Source organism: Oncorhynchus mykiss, chromosome 24 (genome assembly GCF_013265735.2).
Source record: "Oncorhynchus mykiss isolate Arlee chromosome 24, USDA_OmykA_1.1, whole genome shotgun sequence".
In the NCBI taxonomy this organism is placed as follows: Eukaryota; Metazoa; Chordata; class Actinopteri; order Salmoniformes; family Salmonidae; genus Oncorhynchus; species Oncorhynchus mykiss.
In genome coordinates, this window is record NC_048588.1 from 191,055 (window position 1) to 214,801 (window position 23,747).

Genomic DNA, 23,747 nt, shown 5'->3' on the forward strand with positions numbered 1-23,747 from the left:
GTTATGTGTTGGCCTAGCTGAGGCGACCCCGAATCCCAAGTTTCGGCTCGATAGGTCATTTGGTGTCCGAGGAAAAACAATAATTGGTGCTGAAAATCCACTATTTTCCATGACTTGCTACGGGGTCCTTGAATGAGCTATCGGACAGAAACGTTGGGGTCTGTCTATATGGGCCGAGACGTTCGCAATGCACCTAGTCTTGCGACTCTGGGACATTTCTAAATGTCGTCATTTTCGTGATGCAAAAATGAATTGAAAGTATTGCAAATGTACGAGGCTGTTTCTCGGTCCGAGAACCTTCTAGAGCCACGTAACTCACCACGCACCATCGACGGGAGGTCTAGAACAGGTTTCTAAAGTTTCGGAACTCTAGGTCTGACGGTTCTTTTTTAGCTCGAACAAAGCTAACTATTGCAGCCATTGTCTGTCTCTACGCACCCCAATATGTCCCTCCTTCCAAGTTGTGTTTTAGTGTGATTGATTTATTTTTTTTCCTTTGAATTTTTTTGGGAAAAATGACTGATTTACAGTTCATGGGGGTTGCCTAATCACACATATGAAGTTTTGGAAAGATCAGACTTTTTTAACCCCTCAACAGCCCCTGAGACACCAATTATGGCACTTCCGGTTGGCACAGGAAGCTATAAATCAACACATATCCTCATTGGGGTATGCTGTTACAGAAGTCCTTACATTAAGAACTGACTGATTTACACAGGATTGAATGCACTATGTCTGTCAAACTGCAGGCAGGGTATGGATATACACTTTTAGGGGCATTTTAACCACTTCCGGTTGGTCCAGGAGGCTTAGAATCAACACAGGTAGACCTCATAGTGGCCTGATGGACTGGTACCGAAGACAGGTTCATACGGCATTCATAACCCATATAGGCTTCAGGTTGAATTTTGTGGTGCAGGCAATGTATTCCTATGGGGAGAGATGTCACTAATCTGTGAGATCAAAAAACCCTGTTTTACTGTGAAGGGTTAATGCCACACGGTCAAGGTTAGGCTTGTTCAGATCGGGAGGACGTTAGGAACATTCCTGTGGTGGAATTTTTCTTCTCACCCTAACGGTTCTCTCACTGTCACCCAAAAGCAAATGACATTGTGGGGCAGGCTTCATTTTGGGCCTACTATTCTAATGATCGCTGCGCCTAGACCGAGCGAGCTACGGTCAAGCGGGATATCTCGTTGAACTCGGCACGGCCTAGGGATTATGGTAATGCATTGCATTGCCTGCTCTCTGTGTCTTTAAGCACCGCACTTTGTCACTCCATCCTTGCTGTGTGTGTGTGTGTGTGTGTGAGAGCTTTTCTTTGACATCTGTTGGGAGAAATGACTGACTTACAATTTATGGGGGTTGCCTAATCACACATATGAAGTTTTGAAAAGATCTGACCTTTTTAACCCTTGGAAACAGCCACTATGACACCATTTAAGGCACTTCTGGTTGGCACAGGAAGCTATAAATAAACTCATATCCTGATTGGGGTATGCCTTTACATAATCCGGAGTTTTAAGTCTTTACGTTAAGAACTGAGTTATTGTGTTATTTCAGAAAATCATAGAAAATCACAGAAATGTCGCAGCGCTCCGCAGCACACTTTAAAAAGATTCGTATGAACACCCTGCAACTGGATCTGTAACCGTGGGAAAAAAAACCCGCCTATTTGTGAACATCACCAATTTGTCATTGCTCCGTTTCTCTTAAATGACGATAGATAAATGGCTGGTTCTTTTTTTATTGACACCGGAGGCTCCTTGACTTTGACCTGAAGTGGAAAAATAATTTCTCTATTTTCATTTTGGACCTTTAATCCCAGAAAAATGGCCATAACTCAAAAACCGTTGAGGCCTAGACGCCATCCCGTTCGGGGCCAACTGCCCATTATGCCAAACCTACGCTCACCAAGTTTCGGCTTCTAAATATTTTCCGTTTTTGAGATAAGGCCCCGTCGTGACTCGTGATGTTTTGCCAAATTGCCATATGATTCTGTATGCCCTCTGGTGGGAATTTCCGGGATAGCGGAAAAATGGTCCAAAACTTGTTTATTTTATTAAACGGAAACCGAATGTCCGACAAAGTTCATTCGATGACTGGTCCGGCCCTACCGCACGGCCCGACGCCGACCGCAAATTTTACAAACGATTTCGGACGTCTAGTAAGGGACCGTACATTTGCAATATGGACTTTTTCACTAATCATACACGAAATGCCGAAATGTTCCCTTAAGGTATGTTATTCGTCATGAGTTGAGATGGGTGTGTCTTGGCTATAAATGATACTAAGAACTGTTTTGTAAGCACTCTCGGAGAATTCATTGATAGACACTGAATTGATCTGAGAGTCACAGGGTTGTGATGGAGTTTATAATAATTAAAGATGGACTTTATGATAACTCTGACTTGTGTGGTGGTTTGGTCTCATGATTTGGTAAATACAGGACATTTCCACTATAGCAGTGGAGTATACATCATAGCAGTCACAAACACAAACAAGACAGAAAAAAACACACAAAAAGGAACACAAATAACACCTACACTTAACAACGACGTTGTATTGCCTGTACATCTTATGAAAGAATAGCATTGACTCTAAATATGGACTGTACAGTGTGCTTAGGCCGTGGCACGTTATAATCCATTCAGGACTTTCTTTGCCACTGACACACATGCATGTGTTCTATACGATGTACAATAGGACCTTCTGACCTGGTGGGCTCATCAAAGAACATGATGGGAGGGTTGTTGACAAGCTCTAGGGCGATGGCCAGCCTTTTCCTCTGCCCCCCTGAAAGATGTGACGTTCGAGTTTTCGCACACTCAAGCAGGCCCAGGGCCGTCAGAATCTCCCTCACCTTAAAAACAACACAGGAAGGTTACAAACACCTACATTGCATTCGGAAAGTATTCAGACCCCTTCCCATTTTTCCCATTTTGTTACATTACACCCTTATTCTAAAATACTTTTTTGCTCTCATTAATAATGACAAAGTGATAACAGGTTTTTAGATATGTTTGCAAATGTATTAAAAATTAAAAACAGAAACACCTTAAGTATTTAGACCCTTTTCTATGAGACATGAAATAGAGCTCAGGTGCATCCTGTTTCCTTTGATCATCCTTGAGATGTTTCTACAACTTGATTGGAGTCCACCTGTGGTAAATTCAATTTATTGGACATGATTTGGAAAGACACAGACCTGTCTATATAAGGTCCCACAGTTGACCATGCATGTCAGAACAAAAACCAAGCCATGAAGTCGAAGGATTTGTCCTTAGAGGTCTGAGACAGGATTGTGTGCCGTGGCACAGATCTGGGGAAGTGTACCAAAATATTTATTCTGTATTGAAGCTCCATAAGAACACAGTGGCCACTATCATTCTTAGATGGAAAAAGTTTGGAACCACTGTCGTGACGTTTGTATTATTAATGTGACGACTGCTATTCATCGAATAATAAACTATGTTTACAATTACTTAATTAAATTAATCAGGTAACCATGAACTCAACCTGGGGCACCATGGGAAAAGTTTGTTTAATAAAGTTACTGTTTCCCAAATTAGCTAAAAAAATATCAAACTATCGATATCATAGCAGTGACTAATTAATTAATTTCCTAATCAGTCTCATTTTGAACGTCGCATAATTCGTAAATCTGCACAAACCCGGGTCTCACTAAATCATTCCGTACCACACCAGTTGAGTTGATACTTTATTTACTAACAAGCTAGATGATAATATAAGATACACATACATAAACAGTCTAGGTCATTGGTTAGAACTTCATACAATGGCAACAGGTCTCTAGCGGACCAACACAATATGACACGTTACACAAAATGGAGATTTAAAGAAAGAAACAGAGAGAGAGAGAGAGTGCACGTGAGAAAAGCACACTTGGATACATTTGTAAACTATGCTTAGTTTAGCCCTAACACCTTGCCCCGAACTGTCGCTCTTATGGGTCAGAATTATAATGAATGTATTTACTTGTTGAAGGTCTCCATTAGGTATTTATTTCGATGGCTGCGTCTCCTTCTGATTGTCCACCCGATGTCACAATGTCCTTTTTCTTAGTTTTCTTCCTTGCACTTGTTCTGTGAGAGTGGGCTTCTGAGGAGGCTAATCAGCCGTGTAGACGCTCCCAGCTTGGGTAGGAGGGCCGTGTAGACAACCAATGACTTGAAGAGAATAACCGGTTGGTCCTTCTTGAATTCACCTTCTTAGATATAATAATCAACCGTAGCCTTGATTGTTAAGAGGTTCCTTTGTCCTCTTCCTCGTGTTGTGTTTTGGGGTAGTTGTGGACCCCGGCTGCAGCACGCGGTCAACTTAGTCTGGTATGTAAATTCTTAACTTACATGTTTCATACCCTCGGGTCACAAAGGGGCGTTTCTGCCTTTATGACATGCTCTCTGGGTTCCCTGGGGCGTGGCTCAATACAAGGCAAGGTATTAGAACTTACCAGGATCTCGTTTAGACAACTAAACATCAAAGTTCATCTTTACAAAAACATTCTCTTTGATTAGTGTATTTTCTACACAATGCACAGTATGTAAAAATCATGTACATATTATAAAAACTCTTCAAGTTACAATGTTTTCATTATAACGTTGTCATTTAACTTATAATAACATAACAAAAACAACATTTCATCTATCATTGTTACCACCAATTCGGCTGATGAAATATAATGTCCCAAAGTCTATTTATTGCATGTTACAGTTCTGAGGTAGATTATCCAGAAGGCCCACAAAGACATTCCAGCCCCAAACACTAACAGAACACAGGATTCGTCAGCTGCCTTAAGATTTACAGTTGGTGGGAGGTGTCATAACCCCTCCCATTTATACCTCTCCCCCTCTGCGGGAGTGAGAGATTCCTCTGTAGAACTGTCATCCATGGTAACCTGATCCTTACAGGCCAGTCATGACACCACCAAGACTCTTCCTAAAGCTGGCCGCCCGGCCAAACTGAGCAATTGGGTGAGAAGGGCAATTGGTCGGGAAGGTGACCAAGAACCCGATGGTCACTCTGACAGAGCTCCACACTTCCTCTGTGGAGATTGACAAACCTTCCAGAAGGACAACCATCTCTGCAGCACTCCACCAATCAGGCCTTTATGGTAGAGTGGCCAGATGGAAGTCACTCCTAAGTAAAAGGCACATGGCAGCCTGCTTGGAGTTTGCCAAAAGGCACCTTAATAACTTCTTATGGGCAACATCCGGTGAAATTGCAGAGCGCGAAATTCAAACTACAGAATTATAAATATTTAACTTTCATAAAATCACAAGTGTAATACATCAAAATAAAGCTTAACTTCGGATTTCAAAAAGGCTTTAAGGCAAAAGCACACCATGCAATTATCCGAGGACAGCACCCTGCATACAAAAGCATGAAAAACGTATTTCAACCAGGCAGGTGCGACACGAAAGTCAGAAATAGCGATATAATAAATGCCTTACCTTTGATCTTCTTCTGTTGGCACTCCAAAAGGTCCCAGTTACATCACAAATCACAGCATTAAACTCTTTCTAAAGACTGTTGACATCTAGTGGAAGCCCTAGGAACTGCAATCTGGGAGGACTTCACTTTATAATAAAAGTGACAGCCATTGAAAACAGTGGGAGTGTAACGGTTTTCTTCCGTTGAAGGAGAGGAGGACCAAAATGCAGCGTGGTTAATGTTCAGCATGTTTAATATAGACGATTAATGAGAACACTTACAAAATACAAAACAACAAATGTGAAAACCGAAACAGTCCTATCTGGTGCATAGACACAAAGACAGAAGACAATCTCCCACAAAATACCCAAAGAACATGGCTGCCTAAATATGGTTCCCAATCAGAGACAACGATAAGCACCTGCCTCTAATTGAGAACCAATCTAGGCAACCATAGACTTACATAAACACCTAGAAAGGACACACCCTATAAACATACAAAACCCCTAGACTAGACCAGACAAAACACATAAATCCCCCATGTCACACCCTGACCTAACCAAAATAATAAAGAAAACAAAGATAACTAAGGCCAGGGCGCGACAGGTAGGCATAATTTTTTTATGGGGGGGGGGTGGTTTGTCCTCGGGGTTTCGCCTGCCATATCAGTTCTGTTATACTCACAGACATAATATTAACAGTTTTATTAGATGCATATCCTAGCTTCTGGGCCTGAGTAACAGGCAGTTTACTTTGGGCAATCTTTTCATCCGGATGTGAAAATACTGCCCCCTACCCAAGAGAGGTTAAGGACCCTCAGACCATGAGAATCAAGATTATCTGTTCTGATGAAACCAAGATTGAATTCTTTGGCCTGAATGCCAAGTGTCACGTCTGAAGGAAACCTGGCACCATCCCTACGGTGAAGCATGGTGGTGGCAACAACATGCTGTGGGGATGTTTTTCAGCGGCAGGGACTGGGAGACTAGTCAGGATCGAGGGAAAGACAAACAGAGCAAAGTACAGAGAGATCCTTAATGAAAACCTGATCCAGAGCTCTCAGGACCTCAGACTGGCAACATCCCTACGGTGAAGCATGGTGATGTCAACAGGACAATGACCCTTAGCACTATGGTGCCGAAATTACAAGATTATGTTACAATACTGTTATTACATCAAATGGTTGTTTTATGCAACAGAATAGGGTTCTTAGAACTCTATTGTGTCTGTGTGAATTGAGAAGAGCTTTTGAGATTTAACTCTGGTAATTGGGCAGCAGGTAGCCTAGTGGTTAGAGTGTTGGACTAGTAATCGAAGGGTTGCAAGATCAAATCCCCGAGCTGACAACGTAAAAAATATGTTGTTCTGCCTCTGAACAAGGCAATAACCCACTGTTCCTAGACCGTCATTGAAAATAAGAATTTGTTCTTTACTGAATTGCCTAGTAAATCGATTTATGATGCCTTTGGTGATGAATCGAAGGAGCCATATTCCATTCATGTGAGGAAGATGGCTCCAGTCTGACTGAGCCTGCAATTCATAGACTGAAATGGTGTTTGTGTATTATGAGGTACCAGAGAGAGATGGCTCGGGTATGGAAAATGATGAGGGGAACCTTGTCTTAGGTGCCAAACTCTGTGCAATAAGAACAGTCTTCATAGCAAATGCTGTATGGCTGGGGGATACTCCTTTCTCATATATCAAGTCTCACTGTGTGACCCATTCCACATATCTGTTGTTTGTAATGTAAACTAAGGAGTGTAGAATGGCGCCAGAGAGGATGGCTGGCATTTTAAGTGCTCCTAACCACCTGTGCTATTTTATTAGCTTTTTTGCATTGTTTGTAACTTATTTTCTAACGTATTTTGTACATAATGTTGCTGCTACCGTCTCCTATGACCAAAAATAACTTCTGGACATCAGAACAGCGATTACTCACCTCGAACTAGAAGAAGCTGTTTCCTTTAACAAGTCTGATGAGTCCGAACCGCAGGATATACTGCTTTCTCAGGAACAGGCCCAAATCCCAGTCATTTGTTTGAAGAAAAGACGGAGAAAAAGGTTGCGGGGGTCGGGCTGCCTTCTGAGAATTCGTAGGCAAGTGAGTAAACTCCCATTCTATTGGCCAATGTGCAATCATTGGAAAATAAAATCGATGACCTACGATCAAGGTTATTCTACCAACGGGACATTAAAAACTGTAATATATTTTGTTTCACCGAGTCGTGGCTGAACGACGACACGGATAATATAGAACTGGTGGGATTTTCCATGCACCGGCAGGACAGAGAAGCTGCGTCTGGTAAGACAAGGGGTGGGGGTGTGTGTCTATTTGTCAATAACAGCTTGTGCCCGATGTCTAATATTAAAGAAGTCTTGAGGTATTGCTCGCCTGAGGTAGAGTACCTTATGATAAGCTGTAGACCACACTCTCTACCAAGAGAGTTCTCATCTATATTATCCGTAGGCATCTATTTACCATCACAAACCGATGCTGGCACTAAGCCCGCACTCAACCAACTCTATAAGGCCATAAGCAAACAATAAAATGCTCATCCAGAAGCGGCACTCCTAGTGGACGGGGACTTTAATGCAGGCAAACCTTTACCTACTTTCTACCAGCAGGTCACATGTGCAACCAGAGGGGGGGAAAAACTCTAGACCACCTTTACTCCACACACATAGATGCATACAAAGCTCTCCCCCACCCTCCATTTGGCAAATCTGACCATAATTCTATCCTCCTGATTCCTGCTTACAAACAAAAACTAAAGCAGGAAGTACCAGTGACTCGCTCAATACGGAAGTGATCAGATTACGCAGATGCAACGCTACAGGACTGTTTTGCTAGCACAGACTGGAATGTGTTCCGGGATTCATCCAATGGCCATTGAGGTGTATACCACCTCAGTCATCGGATTCATCAATAAGTGCACCGACGACATCGTCCCCACAGTAACTGTACATACATATCCCAACCAGAAGCCATGGATTACAGGCAACATCCGCATTGAGCTAAAGGCTATAGCTGCGTCTTTCAAGGAGCGGGACACTAATCCGGACACATACAAGAAATCCTGCAATGCCCTCAGATGAACCAACGAACAAGCAAAGAGTCAATACAGGATTAAGATTGAATCCTACTACACCGGCTCTGACGCTTGTCGGATGTGGCTGGGCTTGAAAACCAGTAAGGGAAACCCAGACTAGAAAGGGAAACCCAGACGCGAGCTGCCCAGTGCCTACTAGACGAGCTAAATGCCTGTTATACTCGCTTCGAGCCAAGCAACACTGAAGCATGCACAAGAACACCAGCTGTTCTGGACAACTGTGTGATAAAGCTCTCGGTAGCTGATGTGAGCAAGACCATTAAACAGGTCAACATTCCCAAAGCCGCGGGGCCAGATGGATTACCAGGACGTGTACTCAAAACATGCGCTGACCAACTGGCAAGTCTCTTCACTGACATTTTCAACCTCTCCCTTACCGAGTCTGTAATACTTAAATGTTTCAAGCAGACCACCATGGTCCCAAGGAAAATAAGGTAACCTGCCTAAATAATTACCGCCCTGTAGCACTCACATTGGTAGCCATGAAGTGCTATGACAGGCTGGTTATGGCTCACATCAACAGCATCCTTCCGGATACCCTAGACCCACTCCAATTCACATACCGCCTCAACAGATCCACAGATGACGCAATCTCAATCACACTCCACACTGCGCTTTCCCACCTGGACAAAAGGAACACCTATGTGAGAATGCTGTTCATTGACTACAGCTCAGCATTCAACGCCATAGTGCCCACAAAGCTCATCACTAAGCTCAGGACCCTGGGACTAAACACCTCCCTTTGCAACTGGATCCTGGACTTCTTCACGGGCCGCCCCCAGGTGGTAAGGGTAGGCAACAACATGTCTACCATAACGATCCTTAACACTGGGGCCCCTCAAGGGTGTGTACTTAGTCCCCTCCTGTCCTCCCTGTTCACCCACGACTGTGTGACCAAACACGACTCCAACACCATCATTAAGTTTACTGACAACACAACAGTATCTGATCACCGACAACGATGAGACAGCCTATAGGGAGGAGGCCAGGACAACAACCTCTCCCTCAATGTGAGCAAGACAAAGGAGCTGATTGTGGACTACAGGAAAAGGCGGGTTGAACAGGCCCCCATTAACATCGATGGGGCTGTAGTGGAGTGGGTTGAGAGTGCCCACATCACAAACAAACTATCATGGTCCTAACAAACCAAGACAGTCATGAAGAGGTCATGACAACACCTTTTCCCCCTCAAGAGAATATTTGGCATGGGTCCCCAGATCCTCAAAAAGTTCTACAGCTGCACCATCGAGAGCATCCTGACCGGTTGCAGCACTGCCTGGTATGGCAACTGCTCGGTATCTGACCGCAAGGCGCTAGAGGGTAGACCGTATGGCCCAGTACATCACTGGGGCCAAGCTGCCTGCCATCCAGGACCTATACATGTATACTAGACGGTGTCAGAGGAAAGCCCAACAAATTTTCAGAGACTCCAGTCACCCGCCATAAACTGTTTTCTCTTCTACCATAGGGCAAGTGGTAGCGGAGCACCAAGTCTAGGATCAAACGTCTCCTTAACAGCTTCTACCCCCAAGCCATAAGACTGCTGAACAATTAATCAAATGGCCACTGGACTATTTACATTGTCCCCCCCCCCCCCCCCCCCATGTGTTTTGTACACTGCAGCTACTTGCTGTTTATTATCTATGCATAGTTACTTCACCCCTACCATACAAGTACAAATTACCTCGACTAACCTGTACCCCCGCACATTGACTCGATATCAGTACCCCTTGTATATAGCCTCGTTATTGTTATTTTATTGTGTTATTTTTATCATTTTTTACTTTAGTTTATTTGGTAAATAACTCTTTATTGAACTGCACTTTTGGTTAAGGGCTTGTAAGCGTTTCACGGTAAGATCTACACTTGTTGTATTCGGCGCATGTGACAAATAAAGTTTGTCACATGCAGGTGCAAGTGTTTGTACACACGCATATACACACACTCTCATTCAAATAAACACATACAAGAACACACACATAGATGTAATAGTGCCAGACATGCACACAAACATATAAAGCAGGGCCTGCTGTTACGATTTCAGTTGTCCTTGATGTCCTTTGTTTTAAATGTATACATTTTTTATTTGTATTTTTTTGCATTGTTGTTTGCTAATTTCTTCTGTCTTTTCCTTTTTTCTCTTTAGTTAAATAGCTTGGTTGTTGGTGCATTGGGGGGTTCTTGGGGGTGGGGAATGGAATTCATTGTATTACATTTTTTCCAAGGGGGGGGGGCTGAGGGAGGGATCTCGAATGGTTGAGGGACAGCTATTGGGGAACTGTGGGGGGATCTTGGAGGGTTCGGGTTTCACAAAATTGTGATCATGAAAAAGGAAGCTATGACATATATTTTATATCACTATCATGCACACGCACCCTCACACATAAGGATGGCTCTGTTGTGGAAAGATTGATACAGTGCCTTGCGAAAGTATTCGGCCCTATTGAACTTTGCGACCTTTTGCCACATTTCAGGCTTCAAACATAAAGATATAAAACTGTATTTTTTTGTGAAGAATCAACAACAAGTGGGACACAATCATGAAGTGGAACGACATTTATTGGATATTTCAAACTTTTTTAACAAATCAAAAACTGAAAAATTGGGCGTGCAAAATTATTCAGCCCCCTTAAGTTAATACTTTGTAGCGCCACCTTTTGCTGCGATTACAGCTGTAAGTCGCTTGGGGTATGTCTCTATCAGTTTTGCACATCGAGAGACTGAAATTTTTTGCCATTCCTCCTTGCTCGAGCAAGGTGAGGTTGGATGGAGAGCATTTGTGAACAGCAGTTTTCAGTTCTTTCCACAGATTCTCGATTGGATTCAGGTCTGGACTTTGACTTGGCCATTCTAACACCTGGATATGTTTATTTTTGAACCATTCCATTGTAGATTTTGCTTTATGTTTTGGATCATTGTCTTGTTGGAAGACAAATCTCCCAATCTCAGGTCTTTTGCAGACTCCATCAGGTTCTCTTCCAGAATGGTCCTGTATTTGGCTCCATCCATCTTCCCATCAATTTAACCATCTTCCCTATCCCTGCTGAAGAAAAGCAGGCCCAAACCATGATGCTGCCACCACCATGTTTGACAGTGGGGATGGTGTGTTCAGCGTGATGAGCTGTGTTGCTTTTACGCCAAACATAACGTTTTGCATTGTTGCCAAAAAGTTCAATTTTGGTTTCATCTGACCAGAGCACCTTCTTCCACATGTTTGGTGTGTCTCCCAGGTGGCTTGTGGCAAACTTTTTATGGATATCTTTAAGAAATGGCTTTCTTCTTGCCACTCTTCCATAAAGGCCAGATTTGTGCAATATACGACTGATTGTTGTCCTATGGACAGAGTCTCCCACCTCAGCTGTAGATCTCTGCAGTTCATCCAGAGTGATCATGGGCCTCTTGGCTGCATCTCTGATCAGTCTTCTCCTTGTATGAGCTGAAAGTTTAGAGGGACGGCCAGGTCTTGGTAGATTTGCAGTGGTCTGATACTCCTTCCATTTCAATATTATCGCTTGCACAGTGCTCCTTGGGATGTTTAAAGCTTGGGAAATCTTTTTGTATCCAAATCCGGCTTTAAACTTCTTCACAACAGTATCTCGGACCTGCCTGGTGTGTTCCTTGTTCTTCATGATGCTCTCTGCGCTTTTAACGGACCTCTGAGACTATCACAGTGCAGGTGCATTTATACGGAGACTTGATTACACACAGGTGGATTGTACTTATCATCATTAGTCATTTAGGTCAACATTGGATCATTCAGAGATCCTCACTGAACTTCTGGACAGAGTTTGCTGCACTGAAAGTAAAGGGGCTGAATAATTTTGCACGCCCAATTTTTCAGTTTTTGATTTGTTAAAAAAGTTTGAAATATCCAATAAATGTCGTTCCACTTCATGATTGTGTCCCACTTGTTGTTGATTCTTCACAAAAAAATACAATTTTATATCTTTATGTTTGAAGCCTGAAATGGGGCAAAAGGTCGCAAAGTTCAAGGGGGCCGAATACTTTCGCAAGGCACTGTACATGTAACAAAGCGTCTTGTTTGTCCTTCATGTTCTAATACTTTAATGTTACCCCTTCCTTGTGTTTTTTGTTATAAATAATTTTTTTTACATTTTTTTTTTTATTTAAAATTCAAAATAAATAAAGTTTGATTTGATCTTTGCCATATAAAAGATCTTGGTATTCTTTGTGTTGGGGCTCTCAACCCAACAGTCAAGAGTGTTGTGTTGACTAGCCTCGTTATTGCAGAGCACTCAAATCATTCACTTGTGTGTGTGGTGTGACCTGCTTTCCTTATTAATAAGTGAATAAATATTTAGTTTAAGTAGAATTGTGACTTGTGATAAATTTGTCTGCTCATTTGATAATAAAGAAAAATCACCACAACGCAGGAGTGGCTTCGGGACAAGTCTCTGAATGGCCCAGCCAGAGCCCGAACATGAACCCAATCGAACATCTCTGGAGAGAACTAAAAAATGTTCGGGCTGTGCAGTGATGCTCCCCATCCAACCTGACAGAGCCTGAGAGGATCTGCAGAGAAGAATTGGAGAAACTACCCAAATACAAGTGTGCAAAGTTTGTAGCATCAAACCCAAGAAGACTCGAGGCTGTAATCGCTGCCAAAAGTGCTTCAACAAGGTACTGATTAAAGGGTCTGAATACTTATGTAAATGTGATATTTCCATCTTTTATTTTTGAAAAAATAATTATAACCTGCTTTTGATTGGTTATTATGTGCTATTGTGTGTAGATAGATGAGGGCAAAAAAACAATTTAAGCCATTTTAGAATAAGACTGTAACATAAAATGTGGAAAAAGTCAAGGGGTCTGAATACTTTGCAAAAGCATTGTAACCACATCCCTTCCTCTCAGCAACTTAACATATACGTATGTCTACATTAATCACAGATCTAGGGTCAGATACCCAACCCTTATTGCAAACCTTAAAGGAATACTTCAGGATTTTGGCAATGAGGCCCTTTCTCTACTGCCCAGAGTCAGATGAACTAGTGGATACTATTTTTATGTCTCTGTGTCCAGTAGGAAGGAAGTTAGAGGTAGTTTTGCAAGCCAATGCTAACTGGCGTTAGCCCAATGGCTTGAAGTCTATGGTATTTACTAGCATGCTAGCTAGCATATACCCATAGACTTCCACTCATTGTGCTAACGCTAGTTAGCATTGGCTAGAGAAACTACCTCTAATGTCCTTCATATGGGACAAATCAAATCAAATCAAATGTATTTATAAAGCCCTTCTTACATCAGCTGATATCTCAAAGTGCTGTACAGAAACTCAGCCTAAAACCCCAAACAGCAAGCAATGCAGGTGTAGAAACACGGTGGCTAGGAAAAACTCCCTAGAAAGGCTAGAACCTAGGACGAAACCTAGAGAGGAACCAGACTATGAGGGGTGGCCAGTCCTCTTCTGGCTGTGCCAGGTGGAGATTATAACAGAACATGGCCAAGATGTTCAAATGTTCATAGGTTACCAGCAGGGTCAAATAATAATAATCACAGTGGATGTCGAGGGTGCAACAGGTCAGCCACCTCAGGAGTAAATGTAAGTAGGCTTTTCATAGCCGATCATTCAGAGTATCTCTACCGCTCCTGCTGTCTCTAGAGAGTTGAAAACAGCAGGTCTGGGACAGGTAGCATGTCCGGTAAACAGGTCAGGATTTCATAGCCGCAGGCAGAACAGTTGAAACTGGAGCAGCAGCACGGCCAGGTGGACTGGGGACAGCAAGGAGTCAAAGAGACATAAAAATAGTTCATCTGGCTCTGGGGAAGTAGATAAAGGGCTTCATTGCCAAAATCCCAAAGAATCCGTTTAAGCATAAGGGCATAATATCTGACCCTGTATCAGTGGTTAGTAGCACTCATCATATCACTTTACATCCATTCCAGCCTGTTTAAAGCCAGTACTGACTGCACTAGGGCAACACTCCAGTGCTGAAATAGTAACTGGTCCTAGTTTCCAGTTTGAGGATCAGGAAACATGCAGGAGATTAAGGTGAGGGAGGATTCTGAAGCCGTTCCCATACAACTCTCTTACCATGTCTCTCTTGCCCTCATCCTTTTCCTGGAGTTTCAGATTAGCAGACACCTAGGAGAGAGAGAGGAAGATTTAGTTCACACTTTGGCTGCGTCCCAAATAAGAGAAACAAAGTCTACGTGTGCAGGTGCATGCAATCTTTCATGTCTCAGAAGCAACCATGTAGAGAAGGTGTATCTTATTAATGAAAAGAAAGCCCAAGTTTAGGAGTACACAATGTTACATATAAATGCATTGCTTAGAAAAGACAATGTGGAATAAGGAATTCTGATGCCTCTAATACATAGCATTTCTATCTGCAGCGTTCTAAATGTTCCACCCTTTTAACTTATTGTTTACTTCCGGAGCATAAATTTCCATTGTGTATGCACTGTAATGTGTTTGATCTATTGACTTGCCCTCTTGGCCAGGTCTCCTTTGTAAAATAGGTATTCTGACTTCAATGGGACTTCCTGGATAAATAAAGGTTAAATAAAATGTAAAAAAATTACCATCATGGCCTCCTGTACTGTGAGGTGAGGCAGAAGCATGTCGTCCTGCATGATGTAGCACGAGACCTTCCTGAAAGAACGCAGGTCACGAGGCTGTCCATTGATCAAGATCTCCCCCTTCATCCCCGTTTCCCTACAGACAGAGGGCAACCTGGGTTATGCATTTGATCCATATGATAGACTTGATTTATATCTGTGTTTAAAAGAGAAGTGAACAATAGAAATAGAAACAACAGAGAACAGAGAGTAACGTAAACAACATGAACAACACGTATTTCCCAAGTGGTCATCGATTGGAAGAGGACTAACAGGTTCAAACATGAAAACATAAACATAAAATAAAAATGGAATATATACAAAAAGACATATAGTAATCATTCTCAAAAATGTATTTCATGACATGGGTCAATGTTAAATTATTGCGAATGAACGTGCCGCTTGGCGTCACCCTGCGAGAGTCACATCAAGGTAAACACCAAGCTGCAGCAAGGCTTTTTGTAATGACAACTTTTTAATGCCCAGAACTGTAGGTGTGGCGTGATTCTTGTAAGTTACTCATCTATCAGCGACCTTTACACCTATTGGGTGTTAAGTGTCAGGCCTGTGGCTCACCTATAGCCGGACAGAATATTCATCAGCGTAGATTTCCCAGCTCCTGAGGGACCCATGATGGCCACCAGGCAGCCGCTGGTAAATTTCCCAGAGATCCCTTTCAGCAGGGTCTTGTAACCTGAAAGCCGGGTACAAAAGAAAGCAGAACCATATAAAACCCTCAATCAGCCTCACAATGGCACTTCAGGCTTTCAACTTCACACAGTACCTGCTTAAATCTGTCTGTTTTCCCTCCTCCTCGAATAAAACCCTCTGTGTTTCGGGTTAAAAGGGCATATTTGTATTTTGTGTTTTCTAAGTGAATGCACCTATCTGGGTGGGTGTATATTACATTGTAATCTCCTCATGCTCACATTTCAGACCACAGAACATGCTTGGTATTAGAAGGGTTCCCACCCAAACATGCTCATGGTGTGATTCAAATCAACCCACACTGTGGGAGTAACGTTTTTTGGGGTGCTTTTTGTGAAGCATTTTGCTGCATTTATAAAATATGCTTTATAAATGAAGTTATTCTCTTATGTTTTAGAATTCATTCAATTTTTACATGAGCTGTTTATCTATTCTGTTTGAACAGCCTATTTGTGTCAACGGTGAACACATTGTTGTTCTAGCCCAGCACTAGCACACCCGATTCAAGACCTTGATTATTTAGATCCCCACCGGATCATTGTTAGTGCTGAGCTAGAACAAAAATGTGTAACCCAGTGGCCAAGGTCTCAGTACTAGAGTTGAGAAACATTGCCTCACTCTAAATCAATCATATATGCTAAAGCTGTAAATAAAATGTAAATGAAATCATCCCCTAGCCGGGAATGGAATGGCCTATAGTAACCTGCTATTCACCTAATGGACACAGCTAGCTGAACGCTAATCCAGTTGATTGCGGTGGCTACCAGTTTAATTGGATTTTCTGTTATAATCCTTCAGAGCGATACACAAATACCTCTGACCTTTTCTGTCCTCTTTTAATGGAACCTAGTGTCACCTGCTAGGAGGAGAGGATGCACTTTAGTAACCTCTCCCTTGTGAGGACACGTAAGCCATGCAGTGTGTGCATAGACAGTAATTGACTGGTTCACGAAGGGCATGTTCATAACTTGTTCACTTGACGGTTTTTCTTTATTTTTATTTTTTTTAATAGTGAAGACATCAACGCTATGAAATAACACATATGGAATAATGTAGTAACAAAAAAGTATTAAACAAATTAAAATATATTTTATATTTGAGATTCTTAAAAGTAGCCTCCCTTTGTCTTGATGACAGCTTTGCACACTTATTTCATAGTTTTGATGTCTTCACTATTATTCTACAATGTAGAACATTTTTAAAATAAAGAAAAACCCTTGAATGAGTAGATGTGTCCAAACTTTTGACTGTTACTGTATGCCTAGTTGGTGTTGAATCCCACTATAAATGGTAGCTACATCCTTCAACAGACAAGCAAATATATATCCAAACCCTGGTTCACTATACTCATGTGATGAGTAACATTTTGTCTGAGACTAAAGCTAATGCTTAGTCTTTAGCTCAGCAGGCTAACATGGTTTGAGTCGTGACAACTGTCAGCATGTTACAGAAAGAGAACTGAACAAACATGTGAGAAACAAATTCAAGTTCCATCGATCTATCCTACTCGGAAAGGGAGTTGGAGGTAAACAAATATCATGAAATTTACAAAATCAATTCCTTTCAATTATTCGAGTCCAAAGCATGACCCCATGAAACGTCACAGTTGTCGGTGTCCATATCTGCATGGTATCGGACAAAAACGGACCAAAATGTTTTTCAAACAAACCTGGTAAAAACAAAGCAGGTAACCAAATTCTGCAAAGACTTAATCAGGATTAATCACGGTTCATTGAATTGGTTGCATTCACTGAAATACCCTTTGGCAAAATAATGACAGAGTAGGCTATACAGAAAGGTCGAAATCACACACTCTGCATTAAATCTGAGCTTTGGAATAAGATAAGAAGTATGTACAACCCATTTAATATGAGTTCAACAATTTGGTTCGACAGGTTTTAGGGTGGGCAGCTAATTAAGTGGGTTGGATTCGTCTTAATACATACTCCCCGGAAGTTAAAATTAGGTCAATAAAGTTGCATTAAGTGCTTTTCAACTGACCTGTATGGTCCAAATATATATTTCAGATGTGTGTGGGGAAAACTAAAGATGGTCTTAATGGTCTTAATGCATGTCCATCTGCATCAGTGAGCAGCTGCAAAAAACAGAGGGGAGATGATGAGGGAGCAAGAGAGGTGAGCACGAGGGAGGGAGGCCAGAGAAAGCTGTGAAGGGGTTTAAAAGGAAAAACACGTGGCGGGCATACCTACTGCCGCAGTACTCCAAGTGTTTCTGTTTGTGTTGGTGATGCTGAGGAAGGATGAGAGAGGAGGGCTTCCCCTCCCCTTCTCTTCCTGAGAAAGACTAATGCCAGGAAGGAGATGGAGAGCAGCCAAGGAGGATGATCACCCGATGTCTCCCTTCGCTGCTCAGCTTATAAGGCACAAACACCCAGTGTTCACTCTGTGATTCTTGAAATTGGACGAGACCAAGATGAGTCATAAAACTAAGAGCCATTCCACTAACTTAGAGAAATTATATTTCTAGAGCAAAGAAACAGTCAGCCGGGATTTGATTAAAAGTCCATGAAACTTTTACATTTCTTTAATTGAATGTACTAAGTTAGGCCTACTCAATAAACACAATCTACAGTTCATTGTCAGTCCTTTCCTGTCTCATAACAGTTCTCCGAAAGCGGTCTTTACCATCGAAAGAAGGTAGAAAATGTTGTTTGTTACCAAAAGTTATGTGTTACTCATAACAAAATATTAAATGCATATATGTAGTAGCAGATCAACAAAGTTAGGACACAATTCAAAGTGACAGTAGGATGTAGAAGTAGATAAAAAATTTAATAAAATAAATAATAAAGGAACAGAACCGATTCTAGTTTAGCACGGGTGTTCCTGTGTAGTGGGGTAATATTTATCATACGCATATTATAAATCAGGGTTCCCCAACTGGCGCCAAATCTGGCCCACCAGCAATATTATTAACCCCAAATGAATTATTAATATTTTTTCATAAAAAATAAATAATAATAACAAAATAATCTCAGACTCGAGATGCAAATACTCCCAAATGCAATGACCCAAAAAGGAAGTTACCCTACCTAAATAATGCAAAAAGTTACATTTGAACTTAATTCACTTAATTCACCAACTACTTCTCTGATAGAGTTCAGTGTGTCAAATCGGAGGGTCTGCTGTCCGGACCTCTGGCAGTCTCTATGGGGGTGCCACAGGGTTCAATTCTTGGACCGACTCTCTTCTCTGTATACATCAATGAGGTCGCTCTTGCTGCTGGTGAGTCTCTGATCCACCTCTACGCAGACGACACCATTCTGTATACTTATAATTCTTTGGACACTGTGTTAACAACCCTCCAGGCAAGCTTCAATGCCATACAACTCTCCTTCCGTGGCCTCCAATTGCTCTTAAATACAAGTAAAACTAAATGCATGCTCTTCAACCGATCGCTATCTGCACCTACCCGCCTGTCCAACATCACTACTCTGGACGGCTCTGACTTAGAATACGTGTACAACTACAAATACTTAGGTGTCTGGTTAGACTGTAAACTCTCCTTCCAGACCCATATCAAACATCTCCAATCCAAAGTTAAATCTAGAATTGGCTTCCTATTTCGCAACAAAGCATCCTTCACTCATGCTGCCAAACATACCCTTGTAAAACTGACCATCCTACCAATCCTCGACTTTGGCGATGTCATTTACAAAATAGCCTCCAATACCCTACTCAACAAATTGGATGCAGTCTATCACAGTGCAATCCGTTTTGTCACCAAAGCCCCATATACTACCCACCATTGCGACCTGTATGCTCTCGTTGGCTGGCCCTCGCTTCATACTCATCGCCAAACCCACTGGCTCCATGTCATCTACAAGACCCTGCTAGGTAAAGTCCCCCATTATCTCAGCTCGCTGGTCACCATAGCATCTCCCACCTGTAGCACACGCTACAGCAGGTATATCTCTCTAGTCACCCCCAAAACCAATTCTTTCTTTGGTCGCCTCTCCTTCCAGTTCTCTGCTGCCAATGACTGGAACGAACTACAAAAATCTCTGAAACTGGAAACACTTATCTCCCTCACTAGCTTTAAGCACCAAATGTCAGAGCAGCTCACAGATTACTGCACCTGTACATAGCCCACCTATAATTTAGCCCAAACAACTACCTCTTTCCCTACTGTATTTAATTTATTTATTTATTTTGCTCCTTTGCACCCCATTATTTTTATTTCTACTTTGCACATTCTTCCATTGCAAATCTACCATTCCAGTGTTTTATTTGCTATATTGGACAGTGCCTTGCGAAAGTATTCAGCCCCCTTGAACTTTGCGACCTTTTGCCACATTTCAGGCTTCAAACATAAAGATATAAAACTGTATTTTTTTGTGAAGAATCAACAACAAGTGGGACACAATCATGAAGTGGAACGACATTTATTGGATATTTCAAACTTTTTTAACAAATCAAAAACTGAAAAATTGGGCGTGCAAAATTATTCAGCCCCCTTAAGTTAATACTTTGTAGCGCCACCTTTTGCTGCGATTACAGCTGTAAGTCGCTTGGGGTATGTCTCTATCAGTTTTGCACATCGAGAGACTGAAATCTTTTCCCATTCCTCCTTGCAAAACAGCTCGAGCTCAGTGAGGTTGGATGGAGAGCATTTGTGAACAGCAGTTTTCAGTTCTTTCCACAGATTCTCGATTGGATTCAGGTCTGGACTTTGACTTGGCCATTCTAACACCTGGATATGTTTATTTTTGAACCATTCCATTGTAGATTTTGCTTTATGTTTTGGATCATTGTCTTGTTGGAAGACAAATCTCCGTCCCAATCTCAGGTCTTTTGCAGACTCCATCAGGTTCTCTTCCAGAATGGTCCTGTATTTGGCTCCATCCATCTTCCCATCAATTTAACCATCTTCCCTATCCCTGCTGAAGAAAAGCAGGCCCAAACCATGATGCTGCCACCACCATGTTTGACAGTGGGGATGGTGTGTTCAGCGTGATGAGCTGTGTTGCTTTTACGCCAAACATAACGTTTTGCATTGTTTTCATCTGACCAGAGCACCTTCTTCCACATGTTTGGTGTGTCTCCCAGGTGGCTTGTGGCAAACTTTTTATGGATATCTTTAAGAAATGGCTTTCTTCTTGCCACTCTTCCATAAAGGCCAGATTTGTGCAATATACGACTGATTGTTGTCCTATGGACAGAGTCTCCCACCTCAGCTGTAGATCTCTGCAGTTCATCCAGAGTGATCATGGGCCTCTTGGCTGCATCTCTGATCAGTCTTCTCCTTGTATGAGCTGAAAGTTTAGAGGGACGGCCAGGTCTTGGTAGATTTGCAGTGGTCTGATACTCCTTCCATTTCAATATTATCGCTTGCACAGTGCTCCTTGGGATGTTTAAAGCTTGGGAAATCTTTTTGTATCCAAATCCGGCTTTAAACTTCTTCACAACAGTATCTCGGACCTGCCTGGTGTGTTCCTTGTTCTTCATGATGTTCTCTGCGCTTTTGACGGACCTCTGAGACTATCACAGTGCAGGTGCATTTATACGGAGACTTGATTACACACAGGTGGATTGTATTTATCATCATTAGTCATTTAGGTCAACATTGGATCATTCAGAGATCCTCACTGAACTGCTGGAGAGAGTTTGCTGCACTGAAAGTAAAGGGGCTGAATAATTTTGCACGCCCAATTTTTCAGTTTTTGATTTGTTAAAAAAGTTTGAAATATCCAATAAATGTCGTTCCACTTCATGATTGTGTCCCACTTGTTGTTGATTCTTCACAAAAAAATACAGTTTTATATCTTTATGTTTGAAGCCTGAAATGTGGCAAAAGGTCGCAAAGTTCAAGGGGGCCGAATACTTTCGCAAGGCACTGTATTTACTTTGCCACCATGGCCTTTTTTGCCTTCACCTCCCTTATCTCACCTCATTTGCTCACATCGTATATAGACTTGTTTATACTGTACTATTGACTGTATGTTTGTTTTACTCCATGTGTAACTCTGTGTCGTTGTATGTGTCGAACTGCTTTGCTTTATCTTGGCCAGGTCGCAATTGTAAATGAGAACTTGTTCTCAACTTGCCTACGTGGTTAAATAAAGGTGGAAAAAAAAGAAGAAAAAAAACATGTGGAGAGAGAATGCAGGAGACAGTCAACTAATAAAGCAGGTGTAACAGTACTCTTCTTGCGTTGTGTACAATCAACCATTGGCACGAACTCCAACTTGTAGCACCAGTCATGGAGCTTTATTCTGATAGGAACAGTACAAAATTGCACGTCATGCAATGCACAGCTCACCATCCAACTCTGCACTCACGCACGCTGGTTTGGTGCTTGTTCACTGGGGATGTAGTTACCAAAATAATACAATTACAATATACAATATAATATCTTTAACAATGTACCTGATAGGAACAGCACAAAATTGCACGTCATGCAATACACGGCTCACCATCCAACTCTGCACTCACGCACTGTACAAAATATATTAACACCTCCACCAGACACAGTAAGTTGCTAGCTAGTATTAGCCGGAATTCTTTACAACAAAATGCACAACAAATATTCTCCAAAAAACATTGCATTTTATGTGTGATGTTCGAATAACATTTACAAACAAATTGATATACAATTTTACATTTAAGTCATCACTTGGGAGTACAAAAATCACTTTTGACGTACAGTGCTTTGCAACCAACAACTTACCGCTGGTTTGGTACTTGTTCACTGGGACGATTCTAACTGAAACATCCTCCCTCGTTAGCAAGCTACGCAAACCAGCCAATAAGATGCCATATTGAGTAGGTGAAGACAAGACAAAACTAAAACCAAAAACCCATTGGCTTAACAATAAAGTGGCATGGGGAATCACCAATATAACCCTGTTACACGGGAAGCAGACAATTTTGTGGTGCTGAAACGTAAAGATGCAGCCGCAGCACAGTCAATAGGAGGTGAACAGCGTCTGGTGCTGAAAATATATAACAAATATATAACTTGTCCTGCAAGTGTTGCTCATCAACAGATGGAGAAAACCTACACTAGTCGAGTAAAATATTTCTACAATTATTTAATTTTAATTTCACTTTACAAACAAGAGGGCTTAATTGGTATCTATTTCTTCCGAGCCTAGGCTTATATAGACGCGTCATTCAGGGCAGAGCCCCACCCGTTTTGAGCTCCACCTGTTTAGCTATGAAAAATATACAGTACAAGGCCAAAGTTTGGACAAACCTACTCATTCAAGGGGTTTTCTTCATTTTGACTATTTTCTACATTGTAGAATAATAGTGAAGACATCAAAACTATGAAATAACACATAAGGAATCATGTAGTAACCAAACAAGTGTTAAACCAATCAAAATATATTTTATATTTGAGATTCTTCAAATAGCCACACTTTGACATGATGACAGCTTTGCACACTCTGGGCATTCTCTCAACCAGCTTCATAAGGTAGTCACCTGGAATGCATTTCAATTAACAGGTGTGCCTTCTTAAAAACTAGTTTGTGGAATCTCTTTCCTTCTTAATGCGTTTGATCCAATCAGTTGTGTTGTGACAATGTAGGTGGGATATACAGAAGATAGCCCTATTTGGTAAAAGACCAAGTCCGTATTATGGTAAGAACAGCTCAAATAAGAAAAGAGAAACAACAGTCCATCATTACTTTAAGAACTTTTAAAGTTTCTTCAAGTGCAGTCTCAAAAACCATCAAGCGCTATGATGAAACTGGCTGTCATGAGGACTGCCACAGGAATGGACAAGACGAACTGGCACAAAGAGACAGGAAACACAGGGATAAATACACTGGGGAAAATAAGCGGAATCTGGAGGGGGTGGAGACAATCACAAGGACAGGTGAAACAGATCAGGGCGTGACAGCCTCAGAAATTGCAAACCAAATAA

The 23,747-nt window shown here is 41.8% G+C and overlaps 1 protein-coding gene across 1 annotated transcript in view; it reads right to left on the reverse strand.

The window, feature by feature from the left end:
• The window catches only part of LOC110503512 (ATP-binding cassette sub-family G member 1), a 60,240-nt gene that overhangs the window by 19,524 nt on the left and 16,969 nt on the right, over positions 1–23,747 (reverse strand). The window contains exons 3-6 of the mRNA XM_021581856.2: positions 15,723–15,840; positions 15,111–15,243; positions 14,620–14,670; positions 2,718–2,863 (exon numbers count right to left, since the gene is read on the reverse strand). Of these exons, the coding sequence (XP_021437531.1) occupies positions 2,718–2,863; positions 14,620–14,670; positions 15,111–15,243; positions 15,723–15,840 (448 nt within the window). The remainder of the gene's footprint in view (positions 1–2,717; positions 2,864–14,619; positions 14,671–15,110; positions 15,244–15,722; positions 15,841–23,747) is intronic.